Raw genomic sequence first — 22,323 nt, forward strand, 5'->3', positions numbered from 1 at the left:
ATAGGGGTGGGTCACTGAAAATAGGAGAAAATGAGACATTGGATTTATCCTAGTTCCTTAAATAGGACCATTCCATGCACCAAGTGCTGGAAAAACCCTAAAAAAAAACATGCAGGTGGATCATCAATCAATCGATTGATGGTTGCCACACTGCCACATGCATCAATTTATTGATGGTGGGGTCGATTGATTAATGGTTGTGAAAAATAAAAAATACTTTTTTTTTAAAAAAAAAAAAAAAAAACTCATTTTAATACAAATAATGGAACACTTGTATATGTTTATATGTATATATATATAATCCAGGGGAGTTTTTAATAGTTTAAAACATTTTTAAAAATTGAGTGCTTTGAAAATAGGTGTTTATTTTCTTTTTAAATATTTTACACGTATTTAAGCAGAGTGTTACATCCGCGGTGGCCACCGATTAGATCAGGCGACCACCGCAGCCATTGTGGTTAGAATCGATGGCCACTAGAGAGATGTGGCGGCCACTTGAAGATGTGGCCATATTTTTTTTCTTACACTTTTGTTTTATTATTATTGTATAAAAATAAGCTTTTGATTTTTTTTAAAACCCAAAACACTTTTCAAAATTTTACAAATAGTCTGAATAACATATTCATGTCATTCTCCCATACAAATTTAAATTATTGTACTACCACTTTTTTGTTAATTTGAACAGATAACATGAGTCACCATATATTACTGAAAAAGAACAAATAAAAAGAGGGATAATCTAGTTACTATGCCAACAAATAGTCCAGTAACAATTGAGCATTACAAAGGCAGATTGTGAACAGAAAAACAAACAAAAAACTCAAACAGAAACCAAACGAAACCGGCGTCGGAAAAAAGCTGTCACTGGCACTAGCGCATGTAAACAAGCGCCTTCACCGGGGATCTCCCTTTGCAGCAGACGATCGCAGAAACCACCGATCTCCAACGACCTCCACCATAGAGAGGTGCGTGTCATGAAGGACCTAGCCGAAGAACACAAATCTGGCTCTAAAATAGACATAAAAAAAGCACAACAAGAAAAACTCACTGGAGACATACCAGAAAAACTCACCGGCACTTTTTAGTTAATTTGACTATAATAACTAATTTATTTCTTAGGTATATATCACTTCCATTGGCATGAAAGTAGAAATAAAATACTGCAACATTACCAAAATACCCCTTATAATAAATATTATATTAAACCATATAAAATCCAATTACGTGACACAAATATTAATGGAACATTTACTTAAAAAAAATAAGAAAAATATTATTGGAACAAGTTTCATGTGACATAACCATCCCTATTCCCTTCACTAACTAGTTTCATCTTCCTCATCAGGCCACCCCCCATGAAAGTAAATCTAACAAAAAAACAACATCAGAGTCGTACTAGAAAAATTAAAGCAAAGTTAGTAGCACCAATATTTATGGAGTAATAATAAAAAGCCCAAATTGAAACGTCCAATTTGATCAAAGCCCTCTTCTTCGTCGTCTTCTTCTTCGTGCCCAGCCCACAACTCTCGCAGAGGTCGCATAGTCCCCCCACACCCTCCCCGAGCACAACCAAACCAAAACCAAAACCTGTACGCCATAGCGAGCGAGAAAACGAAACCAAACCCTAGAAATTAGAGAGAGGGATAGGGAGAGAGAGACTCAGCGACGCCTTTCATGGCTGACATTTGTGGGGACGTGTTGCGTTCTAGGGCAAATTCGTGTTAATTCGTTTGGGAATAGGGTTCGTGTTTCAAAACCCTAGGAGAGAGAAAGTGTTCCTAATTTCGCGACTCTGGTCCCAATTCAGGTACTTTTTGTTGTTCGTTTGGCGTTAGGTTCTCTTCCCCGCGGTTATGAAACCCTAGAATTTTGAAATTTGTGCATTTCTGCTCGGGGTTGAATGGCATTAGGGTTTTTTTATTTTTTGGACGTAATTAGTGTGAATTCTGTTCTCTGTTGTGATTGAGTTGTGCATTGTGATTGAATGCTTGAAGATTTATGCAGTAAGTCGCGTTATTCATGAGCATATTGAATTAATATTATTTTAAATGTCAGAAATTGGTGTGCCCATTTGGGGAAACTTAGTAGGGTGTATGTTTAAGTGGTAAGCTAGTGATTTTGGTACTTAAACGGATTTTTCTAAGGTGCTCGTATGACAATTTGAAGGAAAATGTTGGCGGGCAAGGCTTTTACATGCAATTGTTGCTCATGTGCATGCAAGTTGGTATAGCACAGAGTATTTATAAATGTAGTAACTCTTGTTCATTTGACATTGAGTTAATTGCACCCGTTTTTAACAGGCAATGCATTTATTTATTTTTTCTTTTTTGTAATATGTAAACAAATAGTTAGAGAGTAAGCAGGGCATTCGTCACAGTTAGAAGCTCCAGCTCCGTAGCACTTTTTTTTCTTAAGTTTCTTTTAATATACCCGTGGACTTCAATATGCTTGTCTTACTTTAAGTTCAACATAATACATTGCTAGGAGATATATACATTACTGGTAGATTTGGCATTCTAGCTGTTACTTTTGAAGCATTTCATTTATGCATGGTCACAATGACTATATAAAGAATTTTCATTTCATGATTTTCGAGTTGTGATAAGGGCTTTTGAGCAAAAATGCTTTAGCCCTTTTGTATTGTAAAGCATATTGAAAGAAATGCTTGTGTTTTGATGTTTAAGTGGAATCCGTCTATGAGTTTTATTCCTGTTCTGAAGTGAAAATTTAGAAACTTTGTAAAAGCTGCTGGCAGATGTTTGGACTAGCGCAACTTTCTGATATTCAACACATACTAGCTGGTTGAATCTTCAATTTTAAGCACCCGAGCTTCAATGCATGTTTGTAAAGGGTTTTTTTGCCTATACTCATAAAGTAGACTGATTAACACAGCTGATGTGAGATGATGCTAGGGGTTGGCATTGTATGATCTCCCAATTGTTGTTTTTTCTAAGTTCATGTCGTTGTTGGTTAACTCCCAAACTTTTACATTTTGTTTTTTAAAAATTTGTGTTGGTATTCTGTCTGCAAGTATTTATGTACTTCAAATCCTCGGTGTCGAGTGCTAATGGATTTTGGAATAAATGGTATCTCCTCTCTTTAAAATAAGTGGAGCACTGTGATGAGGCAATAGGTTCAATTCTGCATGGGTGCGTGAATTGTGTTTTTTTATATGTAAAAAATCCCATGCTTGAGCAACTTCGATGGTCTAATATCAGTCAACATCTGCTTTTTCCCACTGTGAATTTATGCAAACTTGAATCTTCACTTGAACCGGGATATCTATACCCAGGGCGTTTGGTTTGATAACAAAATCTGCTATTTGTTTTAGGAGAAAGAATTTATTTATTGCTGATGTGTTCACATTTTACTTTGATTATTTAGCAACTTCTTCATTCTCATGAGTTTCTTACTCTTTTGCTTTCACAAGCTTGTGGAGTATTGAATAGATGGGAGGGAAAGTATTGTAGATATTAAGGTAGGTATGCATGGATGTAGTTCAGGCTCTGGCCTCCTCGTAAATGCTGAGGTTGATTCCATGGGTGGAGTTGTTGACGGCGGGGTTGGTGTTGGTTTGAAAACCTCTCCACGCCGAGCAGCAATTGAGAGGGCTCAAACAGCGCTTAGGTGATACTGGCGTGCTCTTTTGTGTTTAATTTCCTTATCTGGATTAATTTTCTGCTCTCCATTTTGTACTAAATATATTTTACTTGTTAATGACAGGCAGGAATATGATGTTCGTGAGGAAAGAAGAAGGGAGCTTGAATTTCTTGAGAAAGTATGGCAATTTGACCTTTCGCTTGCTATTCATTGGACTCCTTTTTTGTGAATTATAATTACCTTAAGCGTTTCTGACATTCAGGGTGGCAATCCTTTGGACTTTAAGTTTGGGAATGCATCTTCGGTAAGTGTCCAGTCTACTTCGCTCACTGATCAGCATCCAGAACAAATTGTGACCAGGTAGATTCTTTTTGTCATTGTGCATTTGTGGGTCATGGATCGGCATTTTATCAGAATGAATGGGTTTGTTATATTAATTTTTCATCTCTCTCTCTTTTTTTTTTTTTTTTTTTGGTGTTATTGTAGTGAAGCGAAAGGTAGTTTTGCGTTGGCTGCCTCGCCCCATGGGGATTCTGTTGAGAGTAGCGGTAGACCAGGGGTTCCTGCAGTTTGCGAACCCAATAGTGCCGATAATCTGTTACTTTTTGATGGTGAAAATGAGTTACTTGAAGCTGAAAGGGGCTCTATACAAGCTAGTCGAAGGAATAACATTGCTCCATCAGAACAGTCTTCCCAGATGGATGGGAGTCAAAACGCCAAGGAATCTGAAGATTCGGCAATTGTTCGCCCATATGCTCGAAGGAATAGGTCCAGACACCCAATCCGTGATGGTGCTCGCGGAAGGGATGGAAAGGGGATGATGTCTGAAACAAACAACACAAAGGACCAGAATATACCTTCTGTTTCTAATCCAAAGTCTGCTAGTTCAAACGGTGATATGGTTTCTAAAATTGTATCTTCTGATAATCAGTTGGATAAGGACTTAGACGGTGTGCAGGCTCTAGTGACTACTAGTCGTAGCCTGCCTGAAGGTAAGTTGGATATTAAGGCTCCTAAAAGCTTGCGGGATAACCAATTTGATCAACCTTCTCAAGTCAGTTCTCAGCAAACTGCTATTGACATGGCTTCTGGGGTACCTGATCTTGTTGGAGAAAGGCATCAGGCAGTTTCAGCTGGTTTTGAGCATCCGCCTTGTGCAACTACAAAAAAAGATGAGAACGAAACTAGATCTGGTCAGCTGAATGGCTTTAGCAGCATCAAAATAGATAGAAAAAGCATACTTAATGAAGGTCAAAATAGCAATGCAGCGTTAGGCACAAAGGTTTTAGATCCAGAGTGCTCTTCCACCCAAGCTAGCCTAGGCTTAGATGTAAATAATGATAGTGACATGTGTACTAATACAAGGAAAGTCGTATCTAATGGGAACACTACGGACCAAACTTCAAATTTTGAAGAGACAATAAATTTAGCAGGTGGTGAAGTGGTCAAAGAAAAGAACGAGCCCAATGGTGTTGACAAAAAGAATGATACTAAGCCTATTGACAAAACCAATGAGACCAAAGCTGTTGATAGTGGTCCTATTATTGATGCCCACCATGATTCTGTTTATCAAAACCACTCTGGCAATGGTAGTGTGGTCGAAGTTGAGGAAGATATGGACATAAATAGATCTGAATTACAAAATGAGGTAAAATATCCTTCCAACATCGAGGGAGTGCAACAAAATGAACATACGGCATCAGAAAATGAAGGGAAAGTGGATGATGTGTTGGGTGATAATTCCAATCCCAGCAAGGAAAACATTGGCACTGGTGGACTTCAGGAACGCTTGGATGTCTCCAACCGTGAACTTCCAGGGGCTGCTTTCTCAGGGATGGACTCTTCTGCTGCCCCTGAACCTCAAACTTGTTCTGGTAACAGTTTAAAATTGGCAGACAAGGCACATGAAGATTCTATTCTGGAAGAGGCACGGATTATAGAGGTTCTTAGTTTACCTTCTGTTGTGTATGACCTTTTTTTGTCAAACTTGGTTGGAATTGTTTTTTTTTTTCTTTCCCCCCCCCTTATGAAACTATAGAGGACTTACATAATGTAGTAAACAGGCTAAGCGTAAGAGAATCGCAGAGTTATCTGTTCGTACTTTATATTTGGAGCATCGGCGAAAATCTCAATGGGACTTTGTCCTTGAGGAAATGGCATGGTTGGCAAATGATTTTGCGCAGGTCTTATTTTCTGGAAACTCCATTCTGTCATTTTTTTTTGCTTGATGTTAACCTTTCTTTCTCTCTGGAAGATTGTCTTCTATGGTGTTCATATATCTAGCACATTGAAGTAGAATTTTTATCAAAACTTACTGTGATTAACTTTATCCAGCTTTGTCCCTGCTGTAAACTCTCTTTTTCCCTTATTATATCTTATAGGAGCGTCTCTGGAAGATAAATGCTGCTGCTCAAATATGTCATCGGGCTGCTTTTACTTCTCGGTTGAGATTCTCGCAACAAAATCAATTTTGGGAGCAAAAAAGAGTTGCTTGCACCTTAGCAAAGGCTGTCATGCAGTTTTGGTGTTCAGCAGAGGTGCTTCTAAATAGGGATGATCCAAGTGTTGGTCAAAAGAACTGCAATTATAGTTTGGTTGGATCAAGGACCGTTGATGGGAATGAAGTTTCTAAGGACAAGATTGGAGAATCTGATATGGTGCTGGTTATTTACTTGAGACCTTCTTTTCTGGTCAATACTTTATGTGATGATTGTAATTCGACATTATATAAATGGTTTTTCTTACTTGCTTGTTAAATATTCATCAACTGTTCATTGTCCAGTGTATTGCTGGTAGTTATGTCCTTTCTAATGTTCTGTTTATACTATTATGCTCTGTCACACTAGTTTTGATTATATATAAAAAAAAATCACATAATAATACTAAAATGTGGGGTCTGTGGCATGGTTCTATGTTTTCAGTTTTTAGGACCTTTTAAGTAAATATCAAGTTGTGTATACTTAATGAATTTTAAAGGGAGGTAATATTTTACAAAAAATGGAGATGAGATGGTGGAGAGGAAAATGGAGACAGATATATTTATGACAGTATGCAGATAGCCTTTGCCATAAAAACACAGAATAGCGGTTTATTTTCTGTTAAGTGCTCATTTGGTTATTAGAGGTTAGGATAACTGTTGAGATATTTCTTTTAGACCTGCACAACAAAAAAAATTCTTAGTTTGAGGACAAAGAAAGATCTATTGTGGAACTCATTTCCTTTTTCTTTCATTCTTTGTACTCTTGGGCGGCGGCGTTCCTCGCACCTTTATCGTTTAGTTTTAATGATTTCATTGTATTGTTTTCTTTTTCTTCCTAGATGCCTTTCTTGTATACTTCCTGTGTACTTGATTGCGCTTTGCGCTTTTTAATGATATTTCTCTTACTTATCAAAAAAAAAAAAAAAAAATTCTTCTGCTTTTCTTGAATTTGGAACTACATAAACTAGCAGAAGTAGATTGGTTGTGCTGCAACATATGTTCCTTATCCTTAAAACCAATTTATTGAGAGGCATATGAACCACCTAACTTTTTATATATTTCATCCTTTAGTACTTGGATGAGATGTGTGCCTGGATGTTTGATTTTGAGTGTGTATTTTCTAGCTATAGAACTGTTTGTTATCTGGAACAGTGGCCTTATATTTTAATATGAGCATTCTTCTGTTTTTTCCTATAGCTGTGTTCTTTTGCTGGAAAATGCTAATTTCTGTCTTCGACATTTTCCTTTCTTCCCCCCCCCCCCCCCGTTTTGGAGCAGATATTTTACTGTCTTAATTACAAATGTCTTTTCTTTGCTATTCATTTGGTAAGTGTGTGGTTCTGGGCACGAAGCAAGTCAAGTTGTCTTTGAAGTATTAGGGTTTTTGTCTTACCTTGGTGTACTATATGTTATTGATATCTATTTTGGTCCTGGGCAGGAGCGAAGCCAAGAATTAGGGACTCAGTATCCCAGAAAAAATCCTGCAATTACTGTACTGGGATATGCAGTGAGATTTTTGAAACATAACAGCTCTGTTGGTCCTTCTCTTCAAGCGGAAGCACCATCAACTCCTGACAGGATATCTGATTTAGGAACTGTGGAAGTGTCGTGGGAGGATCATCTTACAGAAGTATGACCCAAGTTTCTTTATACTCCTATTTATCTAGTTAACTTATAAATTTTGATATTTGCCAAGAGCTCTCGCTCCTTCCGTACCTCTCTCTCTCTCTCTCTCACACACACACACACATGCTGATGTACGCACAAACACGCATACCCTGTTAAGTCACAAGTAGGTTGGTTATAGTTGAAAAGCCTTCTAGATGGTTTAACATGAACTTGCCATATGTTATACCACAAGACTCTTACGCATTCACTTATATTACTTGTCTTTCACATATTTAATCAATGATGCCTTTTGAATTTATTACACTTAAAGTTTCTGCCTTGGCAGGAAAGCCTCTTCTATTCCGTTCCCTCTGGTGCAATGGAAACCTACAGAAAATCTATTGAGTCTCATCTGCTACAGTCGGAGGTAAATATTTTTCCTTCAAAATGATTGTTCAATGCATGTTTACATTTTCTATTTATAAGTGATTGAGATATCGTTAAAAGCGTAAAGCGTCCCATGTACACAGGAAGTATACAAGAGAAGCCACCTAACTAGTAGGGGCAAAAAGAATAAGAAAATCATGGTAATTAAGCACCATAGGAGAAACATAAGCAGCTATCTAAAGATATGAAGTGTTAAAAAATAAAGACTTATGGCACGTTTGGGTGTTCAATTTTTTAAATTTGAATTTAACTATAATTTAGTGCGTGAATTCCGAGGCAAATAAAGTTGAAAAAGATGTTTAGATAGTTTGACTTTTTGAGATAAAAAAAATTAGAAAAAAGTGAGATAAAATCTTATTTTGTTCTTGTTCCCAAACATACCTAATCTCCTCCAAAGTTCTCTCGCGGTCCTCAAAACTTCTATAATTCATTTCCCTCCATAAGACACCACTAAAGGCATGAAGGCACCATCTTTCACACATCAGCACTTCGAGTGCTACTAGCAGTCTACCAACAAGCGTACAAATCAATTACTCATCTAGGTATAACCTAAGACTAATCAACTGAGGAAAACATTCCAAATGGCACAAGCAACCTCACAATGATGAAGAAGATGGTCCACGGACCTCTCATCCCTTTTGCACATACAACACCTATCAACCACAATGGCGTGTCGCTTCCGGAGATTGCCCATGGTCAAGATCTTTCTTAGGGTTGTCTATCACAAAAGAAAAAGGTCACCTTCAACAAAACCTTAGTTTGTTGAACACTCTCCTAAGGAAACAGAAAGCCATCATGATAACCCATGACATTGTAGAAAGATTTAACACCATACAATCTTCTTTTGGAAGGGACCCACCATGACTTGTCTTTCCCTTTCTGTCTCATTCTCTCTAAATACAACATTCTGAAGAATGAAGCAAAGGCATCTATCTCTCAATCATGATCCACTCTAGCAAAGCTCACGTTCCATAGAATTGACACCTCTAGAAAATTTCACGTGAGCTGCAACAGAAGCATCCTTTACGCAAGCAATACCAAATAAAATTGGAAAGGCATTCTTAAGGGCTATATCTCCACACCGAAGTTCATGCCAAAATCTAACCTTGGAGCCATCTCTCGCTTCGAATCTGGTATGACTACAAAACTTCCACCAGCTCTTCCCACTATTCTTTCCATAAACTCACCCCATACGCCCCAACAGGCTTACTAGAACACTACCCTTCCCACGAGCTTCCATATTTAGAGTCCAATACCACTTTCTACCAAGCCTCGCCCATAGCGCCAAAGCCATTTACCTAAGAGAGTATGATTTAACCGCAACAAGTTCCTAATCCCCAACCCTCCTTCAGAGATCGGTGTACAAACGTTGGGTCAACTCACTAGATGATATTTGAACTCTTCACGTTACCCACCTTATAAGAAATCATGTTGGAGCTTCTCAATACGGTTTGCAACACTCGTATGGAGAGGAAAGGAGGACATGAAGTACGTAGGTAAGTTGGATAGGGTGCTCTTGATATGGTAATCCTACCATTCCAACTAGCCAACCGGCGTTCTATCTTTTCAATAACACCGTTCCCTATATGCTCGGCCTTATAGGAAGCCCTCAATGGAAGGCCAAGATACTTCAATGCATGTTTATATTGTGAGTTGGTTGCCTGTATATGTTTATCTTTTGCAAATAAAATTATTCATCTGTTTCTGTATTTGTAGGATGATTTTCATGTTTTAATTGATGTGAGACAGTATATACTTATAAAAAAAAAATTGATGTGAGACAGTATGATACTTTCACACGAGTAGAATTTCTTTTGCAACCATTTCCTTAACATGAGTGTATTGAATTATCTCAGAAAACTGGGAGTAGCATGCAAGAAGAAGTTGACACATCAACATATGATGCTGTAGCAGGTATTGCTGAGACTATTGTAATACAGCAGTTATTGTTGATCAATCTATTGATCCTTACAAAGTTAATTTTCAAATTCAGATTATGGATACGAAGAGAATGTGTATGATGAGGATGAAGGAGAAACGAGCACGTTTTCTTTACCTGGAGCCTTCGAAGGTAACAAGTCATCAAAATTTGCCCAGAAGAAAAGGATAAGCTTGATGAGATCATACACTTCGAGATCATATGAAGTGGGAGCTGATATGCCATATGGACACTGCACAAGTGGAACTCAACAGTCAATGTTGATGGGGAAAAGGCCTGCTAGTCTTAATGTTGGTTCAATTCCTACAAAACGCATGCGCACTGCTACTAGGCAAAGGGTTTTGAGTCCTTTCAGTACTGGAGCAACTGGGAATATGCAGGCTCAAGTTAAGACAGATGCTTCAAGTGGAGATACTAATTCCTGTCAGGATGACCAGAGTACTTTGCATATTGGATCCCAGATCCAGAAAAGTGTGGAGGTTGAGTCAGTTGGGGACTTTGAAAAGCAGTTGCCATATGACTCTGCAGAAACATCAATAAAGCTTAAAAAGAAGAAGAAGGCAAAGCATCAGGTACATAAGAACTCCTACCAGCAGACACCAGGGGCTTTCTTATCCCTGGAAAATTATGGATGTATTTCTTTCTAATTTTGTTCCTTCTCTGTTAAGTTACTTAAATTCTATATTGTTGCAGGGCTCCACATATGACCTGGGATGGCAGATGGATTCCTCCGTTCTTAATGAACAGGTGATCTTTGTTCTGTTCATTGAATAAAGTAGTTTGATATGTTATCAGTCTTATTCTTTTTTGATGATCAGGTGATCTTTGTTCTGTCCCTTGAATAAAGTAGCTGATGCATATGTTTGAATCTTCATTTTTCCTTTTAAATTGATCGAATTAAAGTGGACCTTCTGGCTTTAAATAATTTGGAATTCATGCTATGGGGAATAATTTCATTTATGATCTGCTAAAGTCTGACTATGCCTAGGTCCTTGGCTACATAATTTCAATACTCAATGCCTTCCTTGGCCAATGAGAAACTATTTTAGAGTCGCATTAGTTTTCACGCTTCATTTCCACTTGTTTAAGTTCATCTTATGACATGTTTGTTTCAGTTAAATAGTTTTTCATGTTTAATAAGGTGTTCAAGTTTTGAGGTTTCATTATCCAGCCTCTAGGGTAAACAATACAATGATAGATCATTGTAGAGAAATGCCTTAAAACTTTAGGACTTACTCCTCTTCATGGCCGCCGATTGGCTGCATAAAGGTTGTGATTAGCTTTTGAGGGCATGCATCTTTGGTGGAGCCGTGGGGATAATATTAAGTTTCCTGTGGTTCAACTTTAAGATAAATGTTCTGAGTGAGAGTTTGTTTAGCAAGACCTAATTATAAATGCAGTCAAGCTCAAGTTAAACATAGACCCTAAGAGAAAGAAGGGAGCCCTGAGAGACTTTTTGGCGATGGGTAAGCTATAATTATCTGTCTGGCATTTGGGGACCCTAGTTTACTTGCTTGTTCAATGTTTTTGGTCTGCTCTTTATTTTTCTTTAATTAATACTGCATCTTGTGAACTTTTTTCTAGAGTAGTATTTAAATCCTTTATGTGCTTTTTGATTTTTAGAGGGATCATTCTAAGAAGAGAATTGAAGGTCACCATTTTGAATCGAATGGAACAAGTGGTAAAGCTCTTTTTCCTTTCATAATAGCCTTGGTAATTTGTTTGACAACATACATGGTACTTCATGTTCATCATCCTTTTTTCCAAATGTTTCCCTGAAGGTTTGTATGGGCAACCAAATGCCAAGAAGCCAAAGATTATGAAGCAATCACTAGATAATACTTTTGACAGCATTACACCTATGAGTGGGTCCATTCCTTCTCCTGTAGCATCCCAAATGAGTAATATGTCCAACCCGAATAAATTCATTAAATTGATAGGTGGTCGGGATAGGGGCCGGAAAGTTAAAGCGCTGAAGGTACTCTATGTGATACACTGTTGGACTGCGTTCTCACAACTTGTTCACTTTATTGCTATTTTACCTGTACTTTGTTTTCCCCTATGAACCTGAGGAATAAACCTTCTTTGCAGATGTCACCTGGGCAGTCTGGTTCTGGAAGTCCATGGTCGCTATTCGAAGATCAGGTTATTGTAGTTTTATGTCGTCTTTCGTTGGTTATTTCTAGAGTTTTTAGTTGTACTGGTACTTGGTACCTGATTTTTTTTTTTCAATATATATATATATATATTTTTTTCTGTTTATTTATTTTTGTTTTTCATTAGGCACTTGTTGTCCTTGTACATGATATGGGTCCTAACTGGGAGCTTGTAAGTGATGTTATCAACAGTACTCTGCAGTTTAAGGTAAGTCTGTTTATTTTTCACTTATTTTGTCTTTGGTTTGTCCTATCATGCACCTGAGCTTATTGAAACCACGTCATGCTTTATGTTCTATTGGTAAACGGTGTTATTTTCCTGTTGATTTGATAATGATTTTTTTTTAATTTTGGGCAATTTTATCTTTATCTTGGTCACTAATCCCATTGACTTGTCCAACATATGCAGTGTATCTTTCGTAAGCCTAAAGAGTGCAAGGAGCGGCACAAACTTTTAATGGACAGGAATTCTGGGGATGGGGCTGACAGTGCTGAAGATTCAGGATCGTCTCAATCTTATCCATCTACATTACCAGGAATTCCGAAGGCGAGAATCTTGATACCCTTTCTTAGACTGACATCAAATTTATCTCTGCATGGGAATGACATTTGTGTACTGTTGAGCTTATTTTAGCTGCTTTTATTGTCTTGTGTTGCGTCATTCATGCAGGGCAGTGCCAGACAATTGTTTCAACGTTTGCAGGGGCCAATGGAAGAGGATACTATCAAGGCTCATTTTGAGAAAATAATTATGATTGGGCAAAAGCAGCACTACCGGAGGAGTCAGGTTTGTGATTTAAAGTACACATTAGTTGTTTCTGTAAAATCCGATCCCAACTGGTTGATAGAAGTCCGAAGCCATTCACTATTGCTGCTTCTGTAGCATGCCTATCCGTATCGGCACAAGTTGATTTGTGTTTCCTTCAAAGTCAGAATCTTTTCTTTTTTGTGTGCATTTTATATTGGAGTCTTCCAGCTTCCAACATGTGTTAGACCAGAATGCATCTTAGGATGCACCATATGAGCTCTAAGGTTGAGGTGAATTCTATATTTAAGAAGTCATTTTTTGGTTAATTTCCTACCACAGGTTCCTAGTAGAAGTGTTATATAGCACATTCATTTTGCCTTTTTTTTTTAACTCCCATTGTTTGAATGTTTACTAGTTGCTGGTATATGGAATGTCTGCAGGTTTTGCACTTTTAAGGCTAATGCTTTTCATGCACATTAAATTTTTTGCATGTGGAAGTTGGTATAGGTTTTGGTGGTTGTTGTCTGTCCTTGAGACTGAAATAAAATTCTTACTAAATCTTTTGTTTTGAAATTAGAGGAAACCTTTCAGGCTTTTGAATTGGAGTCCTCAATACTCCATGATGATATAATGATGGAAGTTGGAAAATTTTGAAAAGTTTGTTGAATCTGAAAGGGATTGATGTTTGTGTGTTTGCATATATGGTACATGAATAAAATTTTAAGATTCTGGAGTTTTTATGGCTTTCTTTTTGTGCTTGTTCATACATAAATCCATATCCTCTGTCTGGTATTCTTCCCACTATGTTGTCTTTCAATTTGAAAATTGACCTCCGTCATATTTGTATTGGTGCAATCTTTCATTTTTTCCCTGATAAGATGGTCAAATTAAATCGTAGCTTTTAATATAGTATGTTTGTCATATCCCTTCGTTTTGTGATGGCATTCATAAGTCTATGGTGCTCCAATTTGATTAATAGAATTTCAAGGGCATGCATAGTCCATGATGGTTTGCTAGCCTAATAAAGTGAAATAATATCACAGATTTTGGAAGTTACAGGCTTAAGACCTGAAAGCAATCTTAGTTGACCTTTCTTTATGTTTTATTACTTTTTAAATTCTTTCCTGACTTTGGATTTGTCTTCTCGTGTATCTTGTGAAGAGTGATAACCAGGATCTAAAACAAATTGGCGCAGTTCACAATTCTCATGCAGTTGCTGTTTCCCAAGTCTGCCCAAATAACCTGAATGGAGTTGTTCTAACGTAAGTTTTGGTGCCTTACTGCATATTAATGGTGTTGCCTGCTTACTGCTACTAACATCAGTACATGTATTCCATATTTTCTCATATTCCTGGCCCATATGTAATTGTAAATTGTCTTATGAAAGAAAGTGCAATTTTAGTTTTATTTTTGTTGTTTGCATGAAGGCCCCTTGATCTCTGTGATGCAACTACATCAAGCCCGGAAGCCCTTGGTTATCAAGGTTCTCATGCGAGTGGTTTAGCAATATCAAATCAGGGTGCTGTTGCATCAGTACTTCCTACTTCTGGGGCAAATTCTGCACTACAAGGATCTTCCAGTGTGGTACTTGGCAGTAACTTGTCATCGCCATCTGGTCCAGTTAATACTTCTGTCAGGTAGTATGCTGTTATATAGCTTGAGTTTGAGCTGTTCGTATGCTGCCCTGTATTTTTTAAAACCATCATAAGTGGGTCATTATACACGTCGTGTCAGGGATGGCAGATATAATGTTCCAAGAACATCATCTTTACCAGTTGATGAGCAGCAAAGATTGCAACAATACAATCAAATGTTATCAGGTAGAAACATTCAGCAGAGTAGCATGTCTGTTCCTGGGGCTCTTTCAGGAGGTGATCGTGGTGTACGTATGCTTCCTGGTGGAAATGCTATGGGCGTGATGTGTGGGATGAATAGAAGCATGCCAATATCAAGGCCAGGGTTTCAAGGAATGGCCTCATCATCTATGTTGAATTCTGGAACCATGCATTCTTCCAGTATGGTGGGGATGCCAAGCCCTGTAAATATGCACTCTGGGCCTGGTTCTGGTCAAGTAAACTCTATGTTAAGACCTCGTGACCCTTTGCATATGATGCGGGTGAGTTTTAACTTTTCTAGGCTGTGTTGCTGCTTTTGATAGTAGCATGTAGTTTTGGTTTTTTGTTTGTGTGCGCATGCGTGTGCACATAAGAAAATTAATTTAAATGCAAAGAGAAAGATTGAGAATTTTAAAGCCTATTAATGCACGAGCCTCCTCTAGGATCAAATTGATGTAACTAGTTTAACATCAAATCCACACACTCTCACCCCAAGGCCACCCCACCCAAAAAAAAAAAAAATTCTTAATTTAGTTCTGCATTCAACGCACACCTACTAATTTGTAAAACTTGTTGGGACTAGTAAATGCAAACCCAATTATCCAACTGTCGAAGATTCTACTTTGCGAACTTGTTTAATATCTATGTTGTTCATGGTTCTAGTAAGACGTGTTCTATTTTTCTCTTTAAAAGTGAGATGTCCAGAATTAATTTTTTTTTTTTGATAAGTAAAGTATATTCAAAAGGCGCAAAGGGGCGCAACCCATAGTACACAAGACGTATACAAGAAGCCCCTAATTCAAAGAAAAAAGAGAGCATCTATCTATAAATTCAAAAAAAGAACACTCATGCATAAGCTGAAATTTTTCTCTCAACATAAACATCGTTTGTAGCATCATTCTCTTCAAGTTCATCAAATCATTCTCACAATCTTCAAATTAGCGTGCGTTTCGTTCCCTCCAAACACACCACATCAAACACAATGGAGCCATGCGCCAAATCGGTATCAGAGTCTGATTACCCTTTTGCCCCCTCCAACTCCCCAACATTTCTTTTACCGACCGTGGCATTACCCACTCCACCCCAAACATTTGCAGAATCGTCCTCCACAATTCTGTAGCTACCATATTAATAATACCTCCTATTACTTTTATAAGACATCATGCATAAGGCAATGCCTTTGTTTTTTTTTTTTTTTGTTAAAAAAAAAAAAACTTTTTCCTCTGAGCATGCCAATGACTTTGCTTGAACATACTACTGTGGCTTGGGCTGCTTCAGTACTTACTGCTCAGTATTCATCTTAGTGTGAACATATATCACTCTCTCTCATCAGAATTTTGATAAAAGACTTTGAAGTTTTGATAATGCAGAATACAGAATGAGTTAGGTTGGTGTTTTGAGGCCCACAGATAATAACATAATCTAAATTTCTACATTTAAACAAGTCTGTAATGACTACTTTTATATGTTTATAAGCTTTGGAGAAATGTGAAATTTCCAATTATGTTTGACCATAACTTATATACACTAGATGGTGGTGCACATGCAATGCTTGTGCATAAATTAAAAAATTGGGGAAAAAATTATTTTTTATTTTTATTTTTTATAAGTAATCGAGATATCATTAAAAGTGTAAAGCGCCCTAGGTACACATGAAGCATATAAAAGAAGCCACCTAACTAGTAGGAGCAAAAAGAAAAAAAATAATTATTTGTATTTATTATAAATAAAAAAGGTTGGCAGTTATTTACTGGGAGAGAGAGAGTTGTTGTATGATAGAGAAATAGGACTGTTGAAAGTGGGAAAGAAAGTGGGGGAGTTGGTTATAAGAAATTTTAATGTTTAATTTAAATAATAAAATTAGTCTAATAGCCTAGTTTAATTATTTTAGGATTTTCCAAAGAAGAAGATTTAAGGAAGTTTCAAGACAATTTTACATGGAGAATCACCTGAGGTTTTTCTTTAGTTGCGGTAATGGCGTTTGACAATAGTGACATTTGATATTCTCGGGCCTCCTCTTGGTTTTTTTTTGGTTTTGTTTTTCCTAAGTGTCCTTTGAGCAGTAGGAAATCGAAACCAATGCTAATGATTCCAAATCCTCTACTCTTGTCATAACACTTGTTCTTACCAATATAGCAATTAGATACAGTTCTTTGGCTTGGGTGCATGTGCCTTATCTGGCATTTTCTTTTGGGGGAAAATAATGTGCCTCATGCCACTGAATCTGACATTTTTGAAACTCAAGCCTTGGAGATATAGGTGTTTCGAGGACTTGTAGAGGTCCTTGGAGGATATTTTAGCTTCGTTTTTTCATACTTTGTATCTTTGGACGGTGGCTTTTGTGTCTTCATTGTCACTTAGTTTTGTCGATTTTCTTGTTCATTTTTTTTCTTTTCTACTTAGGTGCTTCCTCTTGTATACTTCCAGTGTTCTTAGGAGCGCCTTAAGCCTTTAATAAGACTAGTTTATTACTTATAAAAAAAAGATATAAGCCACAAATTTAAGGCATCTCTTGGGTTCTCTAACCATGTTTTGCCTTTGTAATTTCACCTGGCTTTAAGAGATAGGGGGTATTTCTCTTACTTCAATTAGGTGAGTGACCTTCTGGGCTTGCAGATTTCGCTCTAAACATCAATCATACATGGGTTTAAATCATTAAAAAGAAAATAAGAAAGAAAGAAATATGAGAGAAAAAATAATCACCTCATCTCTCTCCTCTAATGTTTACCAACTTGTGTACTCCATATTCTATTCTTTCTACGTATTTCAAATCTGTAGTCATTGAATGTGTATTTGTGTTATAGCCTGGCCATAACCCGGAGCATCAAAGGCAAATGATGGTTCCTGAGCTTCAGATGCAGGTCACGCAAGGGAACAGCCAAGTTATGCCCCATTTCAATGGGCTGAGCTCTGCGTTTTCTAATCAGACAACTTCACCACCTGTTCAGCCATATGCAGGCCACTCTCAGCAGCAACATCAGATGTCTCCACAGCAGTCCCATGCTCTCAGTAGCGCTCATCACCCTCATATTCAAGGCCCCAGTCATGCTACAGGTTCTCAGCAGCAAGCCTATATCCGACTTGCTAAAGAAAGGCATCTGCAGCAGCGGTATTTGCAGCAGCAGCAACAACAGCAACAGCCACCGTTTCCAGCATCTAATGCTTTGATGCCACATGTCCAGTCACAACCACAACTTCCCATATCGGGTTCGCTTCAAAATAGTTCCCAGATTCAATCCCAAACTTCATCTCAGCCAGTATCTCTGTCACCTGCGACACCGTCTTCCCCAATGACTCCTTTATCATCTCAGCACCAGCAGAAACATCAACTTCCACAACATGGGCTCAGTCGGAATCCTGGTGCCAGTGGGTTGACCAATCAGATGGGGAAGCAACGGCAACGACAGCTGCAGCAGCAGCAGCAATTTCAACAATCTGGCAGGCACCACCCTCAACAACGGCAACAACCACAGTCCCAGCAGCAGGCTAAACTTTTGAAGGGAATGGGAAGAGGGAACATGATGGTACAACAGAACCTCCCCATTGATCCTTCTCATCTTAATGGCCTTTCTATGCCGCCAGGAACCCAAGTGCCAGAGAAAGGAGAGCAGATCATGCACGTAATGCAAGGTCAAGGTGTATATACTGGCTCTGGCCTAAACCCAGTTCAACCATCTAAACCATTGGTTCCTTCTCAATCTTCGAACCATTCCCAGCTGCAGCAAAAGCTACTTTCTGGTCCAGCACCCCCTTCATCGAAGCAACTGCAGCAGATGCCTCCTCATTCTGATAATAGCACGCAAGGCCAGTCTCCACCGGTTCCTTCGGGTCATACATTAGCATCTTCCCATCAAACTAATCCATCAGCCAGTGTTGCTTCCAACCACCAACAGCTGCAGCTACAACCACAGCCACAACCACAGCCACACCAAAAGCAGGTTAATCAAACTCAATCAAGTGTTCAGAGAATGCTCCAACAGAATCGTCAAGTGAATTCGGAGTTGCAGAACAAATCTCAGACTGATCTAGCTCAAGCTGACCAGCAGGCTGTGAATAATGCGTCTCAGGTGATTTGTAGCACGGCAATGCCTCAGGCCTGTATTGATTCAGCTGATGTGGTACCTGTTGTTTCTTCTGGTACTGCTTCTCAGTGGAAGGCATCAGAACCAGCATATGATTCTAATCTGCCTGACTTGGTGACTCAAGTGAGTTCCGTTGGGAGCCCACCAATTCCAAATTCAGCTGGAAGTGAGCCATTACCACCTATTAGTCCAGGGTTAGGCCCGAGGCAGTTATCAGGTAGCTTTCCATTGCATGGACATAATGTTGGAGCACAGTGGCAGTCTCAGTTACCACCGCAACAATCTCCAGCACCACCACCACCATCCCAACAACAGCATCAGCCACAAGAACAACAACCACCTCAACATATTCAGCCACAACAACAGTCTCACCAGCAAACACAGCTTCTGCAAGCAGGGCAAGGCAGTTTGTACATGAGGCCCACTAGTTCTAAATTGGAATGAAGCAATCTAGTGGGTTGAGCATTCCAAGAGCAGTCGGCCTGCCAGGATTGGGCCTGCATGCCCTTGTAACAGCAGTGTACAGGTAGTTATGGTTTTCAGTTCCATCTGCGACTGTAGCCTGATATATGCAAGTATGATCTTAGGCCATTTGATTGTTAAGAAGAGATATGATATGTCATTTGCATATATATTGAAAGACTAGGTAGGCATCATTTGAGCTTTGGTAGTCCAATTTTATTGCTTTTAGTTAAATTCCATAGTTTATCACAAAATCATCATTTTTTTTTTCAGACTGAACAAAATCATTATAGTTGGAAATTGTTTCTTAGACTATCTTCAATTCTTTGAAATATCCAGATAATATATCATGCTGATGCCTCTTTACTCTTGCTTGTATATATAGACCTGCTTTATTTTCACCTATGTCAAACTGATTTGGGATTTTTTTTTCGTGATCTTGTCCCAAATATAATTGATTGTTGGAATTTTTCTTGGCGGATTACTCTCAAGTTGCTTGGCTGCTTGACCATTTTGCAATAGTCTGACCCATTTATCTCCCTTTTTGGTTTTCTAATTGGTTATTTGGTGGGTAGTGCTTTCTTAGTTTGCTGAGTAAAAAGCTGACTTGATGTGTGGTGTTTTGATGCAGATGAAGTGGGTTATTCCTTATTCACATTGCAGGGCAGAAGAGATGGTGATCGTCATTTGCAGGTTCTATCAAAAAGTTAATTGAAACAACATTGGCTGGCATTATCATCATTTTTTTTTGGAAAAATCTTGTATATTACCACTGGGTTAGAGTTTTGGGAAGATAGAGATAGATATAGAGGTATGTGTACAGGGTTCTTATCTCTCCTTTTCTTGTAATTTCTTTTTTCTTTTTCCTCTCCTGGTTCCCTGCTCATGCAGAGGGGTCCTATTCCTTTTTGCCCCAGTAGATTAGTGCATGTATTATTACCCTTTCAGATTAATGGGGTAGCAATTATTGTTATGGCCAAAAAGCCTTTTAAAAATTTTGTGAATATAAGGTTTCTGGTGTACACAGTGGTCAGGGTGTTAAAACAATCATCATTTGTCGCTGCCCGGTGCGCCTGTGGAATTATTGTAATTTGTAACTATTTTCAGTTCATATAATGCCACAAGCCTTGATAGGGCATCCTTTTCCTGCTGTGTCTATTGAGCAACAATCCCTTGAAGCTTCAATATTCGTTTGTTTATAAAGGTTATTTAGGGTTTACACTAGTTAGTGATTCATTGACACTTCTACATTGATGGGAAGCTTTGGTATGCTGATGAGAATCTGTATTTTGCATGTGCCTTGTAAGAATTATGGCCCTTCTGATCTTGACGCATATTTAAAGTTAATTACAGTTGTCATGGTTTTCCAGTGTAATTGAAAAGGGGCGTTTATGGCTTGTAAGATATATATATATATTTTTTTTAATTATTATTATTTTGGCAGGATTCTGTCATGTAATGTTACTTAGGGTTGAATGTAATTCAGAATGATGGACACGAACACACTATTATGCAGAGTCCATATATAATAATCAGACTTGTTGCAGTGAATAATTATTGAAGTTAAGTGCTGAGCGAAGGAGACCATTTATGTGGTTTGAGGAGTTGTGTAGTTCATGCTTTTTTAAAGTAATGATTGTCAAACAAAAGAACCGACTCGGCCTTTGTTTTGTTTGCTGTAAAAAGAAATTTCTGTTAAATTAGTAAGTGGTACTCAATTTGCTATATTTTCATTCATAATCAGCAGTCAATTTTATTTAGATTTAATAGAATAATAAAAAAGTAGATTATATTTTTCCATCTTGAATTATTGCCCTACTTGTTATTCCCCAATTGGATTTAAAATGACTTGATTAACTCCCTAATTTGAAAGAATTGTGTCTGTCTTCTCTTTGTTTATATTGAGAAAATGCAATATATCCACTCCTGGATGATCTCATCTGAATTGCCGTTCAGTGGTATAGATGAAAATTTTCCAAACCAGTTCATCGAAGAAATAAAAATAAATTTATCTATCTCTAATAGCCCAAGGATTAGGATTCTTAAGAAGAAATCATTATGCCAATCTTTTCAGTGATTTTTGTAAATTCCTATTCTATCGGACTGTACGTACACACGGAAAATTACATTTGCTCGTTTAAATTACCACTTAATTTACGATTTTCTCTCAAATTTTAGAAGTTGTAATTGACCTCTCAAACTAACACCTAAGTGAGGTAGAGTGTTCATTATACCCCTATTATATGTATAAAAGTATAATTATACCATTATATTAAAAAGAAAAAGGAAAAGAAAAAGAACATCCCCTGCCATGGAGACCCTTGACCAAGCTTTTGCATGCCCCAATTAGGAGTTTTAACGATCCCCAGGTCTAGGAGCTCTCGTGGTTTAAGTTCTTCTGTGTTTGCATTAATGGTGATGCTGATTGGGAAGGCATTGATAATTTGATAATTGGACCTAGCGTTAATGACGTTTCCAATGAAATCAAGATACTTCTGCAATTTATCGAACCAATACTTGAAGCAATGGATAGCACCGGAGACGCTGCCACCGAGTTTTGACGGTGGACCCGTGAACTTTGGTGGCTATTTTTAAAATTTAGGAAAAAAAAAATCATAAATTTGATAACAGTTAAAGAGAGCAAGTGTAGTTTTTCTTTATTTAAATTAGTGATAATTACATAATAGTGATCTAAAAACACACATTGACGGTCATTTAATAATAAACCTAACAATGCGGAGGAAAACCTTTATTATTATTATTATTATTTTTTTATCCAAATATATGTATTTCATATTTTAATGTGGTGGGGGCAGGAATAAAGTGACGGTGTTTGAAATAATTGTGTAGGTGTTATTCAGCATGTCTTTTCTTGTACCTTGCCTTGAACGACAGCAAGTGATAATGTTTACGCCCTTGCATTAAAAGTGCATGGTGATGAGTTTCCTCTATTACCCTTACAAAGCC

General features: G+C 37.8%; 1 protein-coding gene across 3 annotated transcripts; it reads left to right on the top strand.

Moving 5' to 3' along the window:
* The first annotated feature begins 1,447 nt into the window (after positions 1 to 1,447).
* On the top strand, positions 1,448 to 20,508 carry LOC133857262 (chromatin modification-related protein EAF1 B-like). 3 transcript variants are annotated; one of them, XM_062292459.1, is made up of 23 exons: positions 1,448 to 1,807; positions 3,431 to 3,627; positions 3,724 to 3,778; positions 3,863 to 3,960; positions 4,087 to 5,542; positions 5,664 to 5,783; positions 5,982 to 6,263; positions 7,518 to 7,709; positions 8,034 to 8,114; positions 9,991 to 10,048; positions 10,128 to 10,645; positions 10,767 to 10,820; positions 11,697 to 11,754; positions 11,855 to 12,051; positions 12,165 to 12,218; positions 12,357 to 12,437; positions 12,639 to 12,776; positions 12,900 to 13,016; positions 14,139 to 14,239; positions 14,405 to 14,614; positions 14,712 to 15,093; positions 17,617 to 19,420; positions 19,988 to 20,508. In XM_062292459.1, exons 2-22 carry the CDS (start codon positions 3,485 to 3,487, stop codon positions 19,336 to 19,338), a joined length of 6,117 nt encoding a protein of 2,038 aa, XP_062148443.1. In that variant the 5' UTR covers positions 1,448 to 1,807; positions 3,431 to 3,484; the 3' UTR covers positions 19,339 to 19,420; positions 19,988 to 20,508. The 3 variants fall into 3 exon arrangements, with proteins under 3 accessions (XP_062148443.1, XP_062148445.1, XP_062148444.1); XM_062292461.1 differs by having other exon boundaries at positions 14,721 to 15,093; XM_062292460.1 differs by having other exon boundaries at positions 1,449 to 1,807; positions 5,982 to 6,257.
* The last annotated feature ends 1,815 nt before the right edge of the window (positions 20,509 to 22,323 follow it).

The sequence above is a fragment of the Alnus glutinosa genome, chromosome 14 (genome assembly GCF_958979055.1).
Source record: "Alnus glutinosa chromosome 14, dhAlnGlut1.1, whole genome shotgun sequence".
Lineage (NCBI taxonomy): Eukaryota > Viridiplantae > Streptophyta > Magnoliopsida > Fagales > Betulaceae > Alnus > Alnus glutinosa.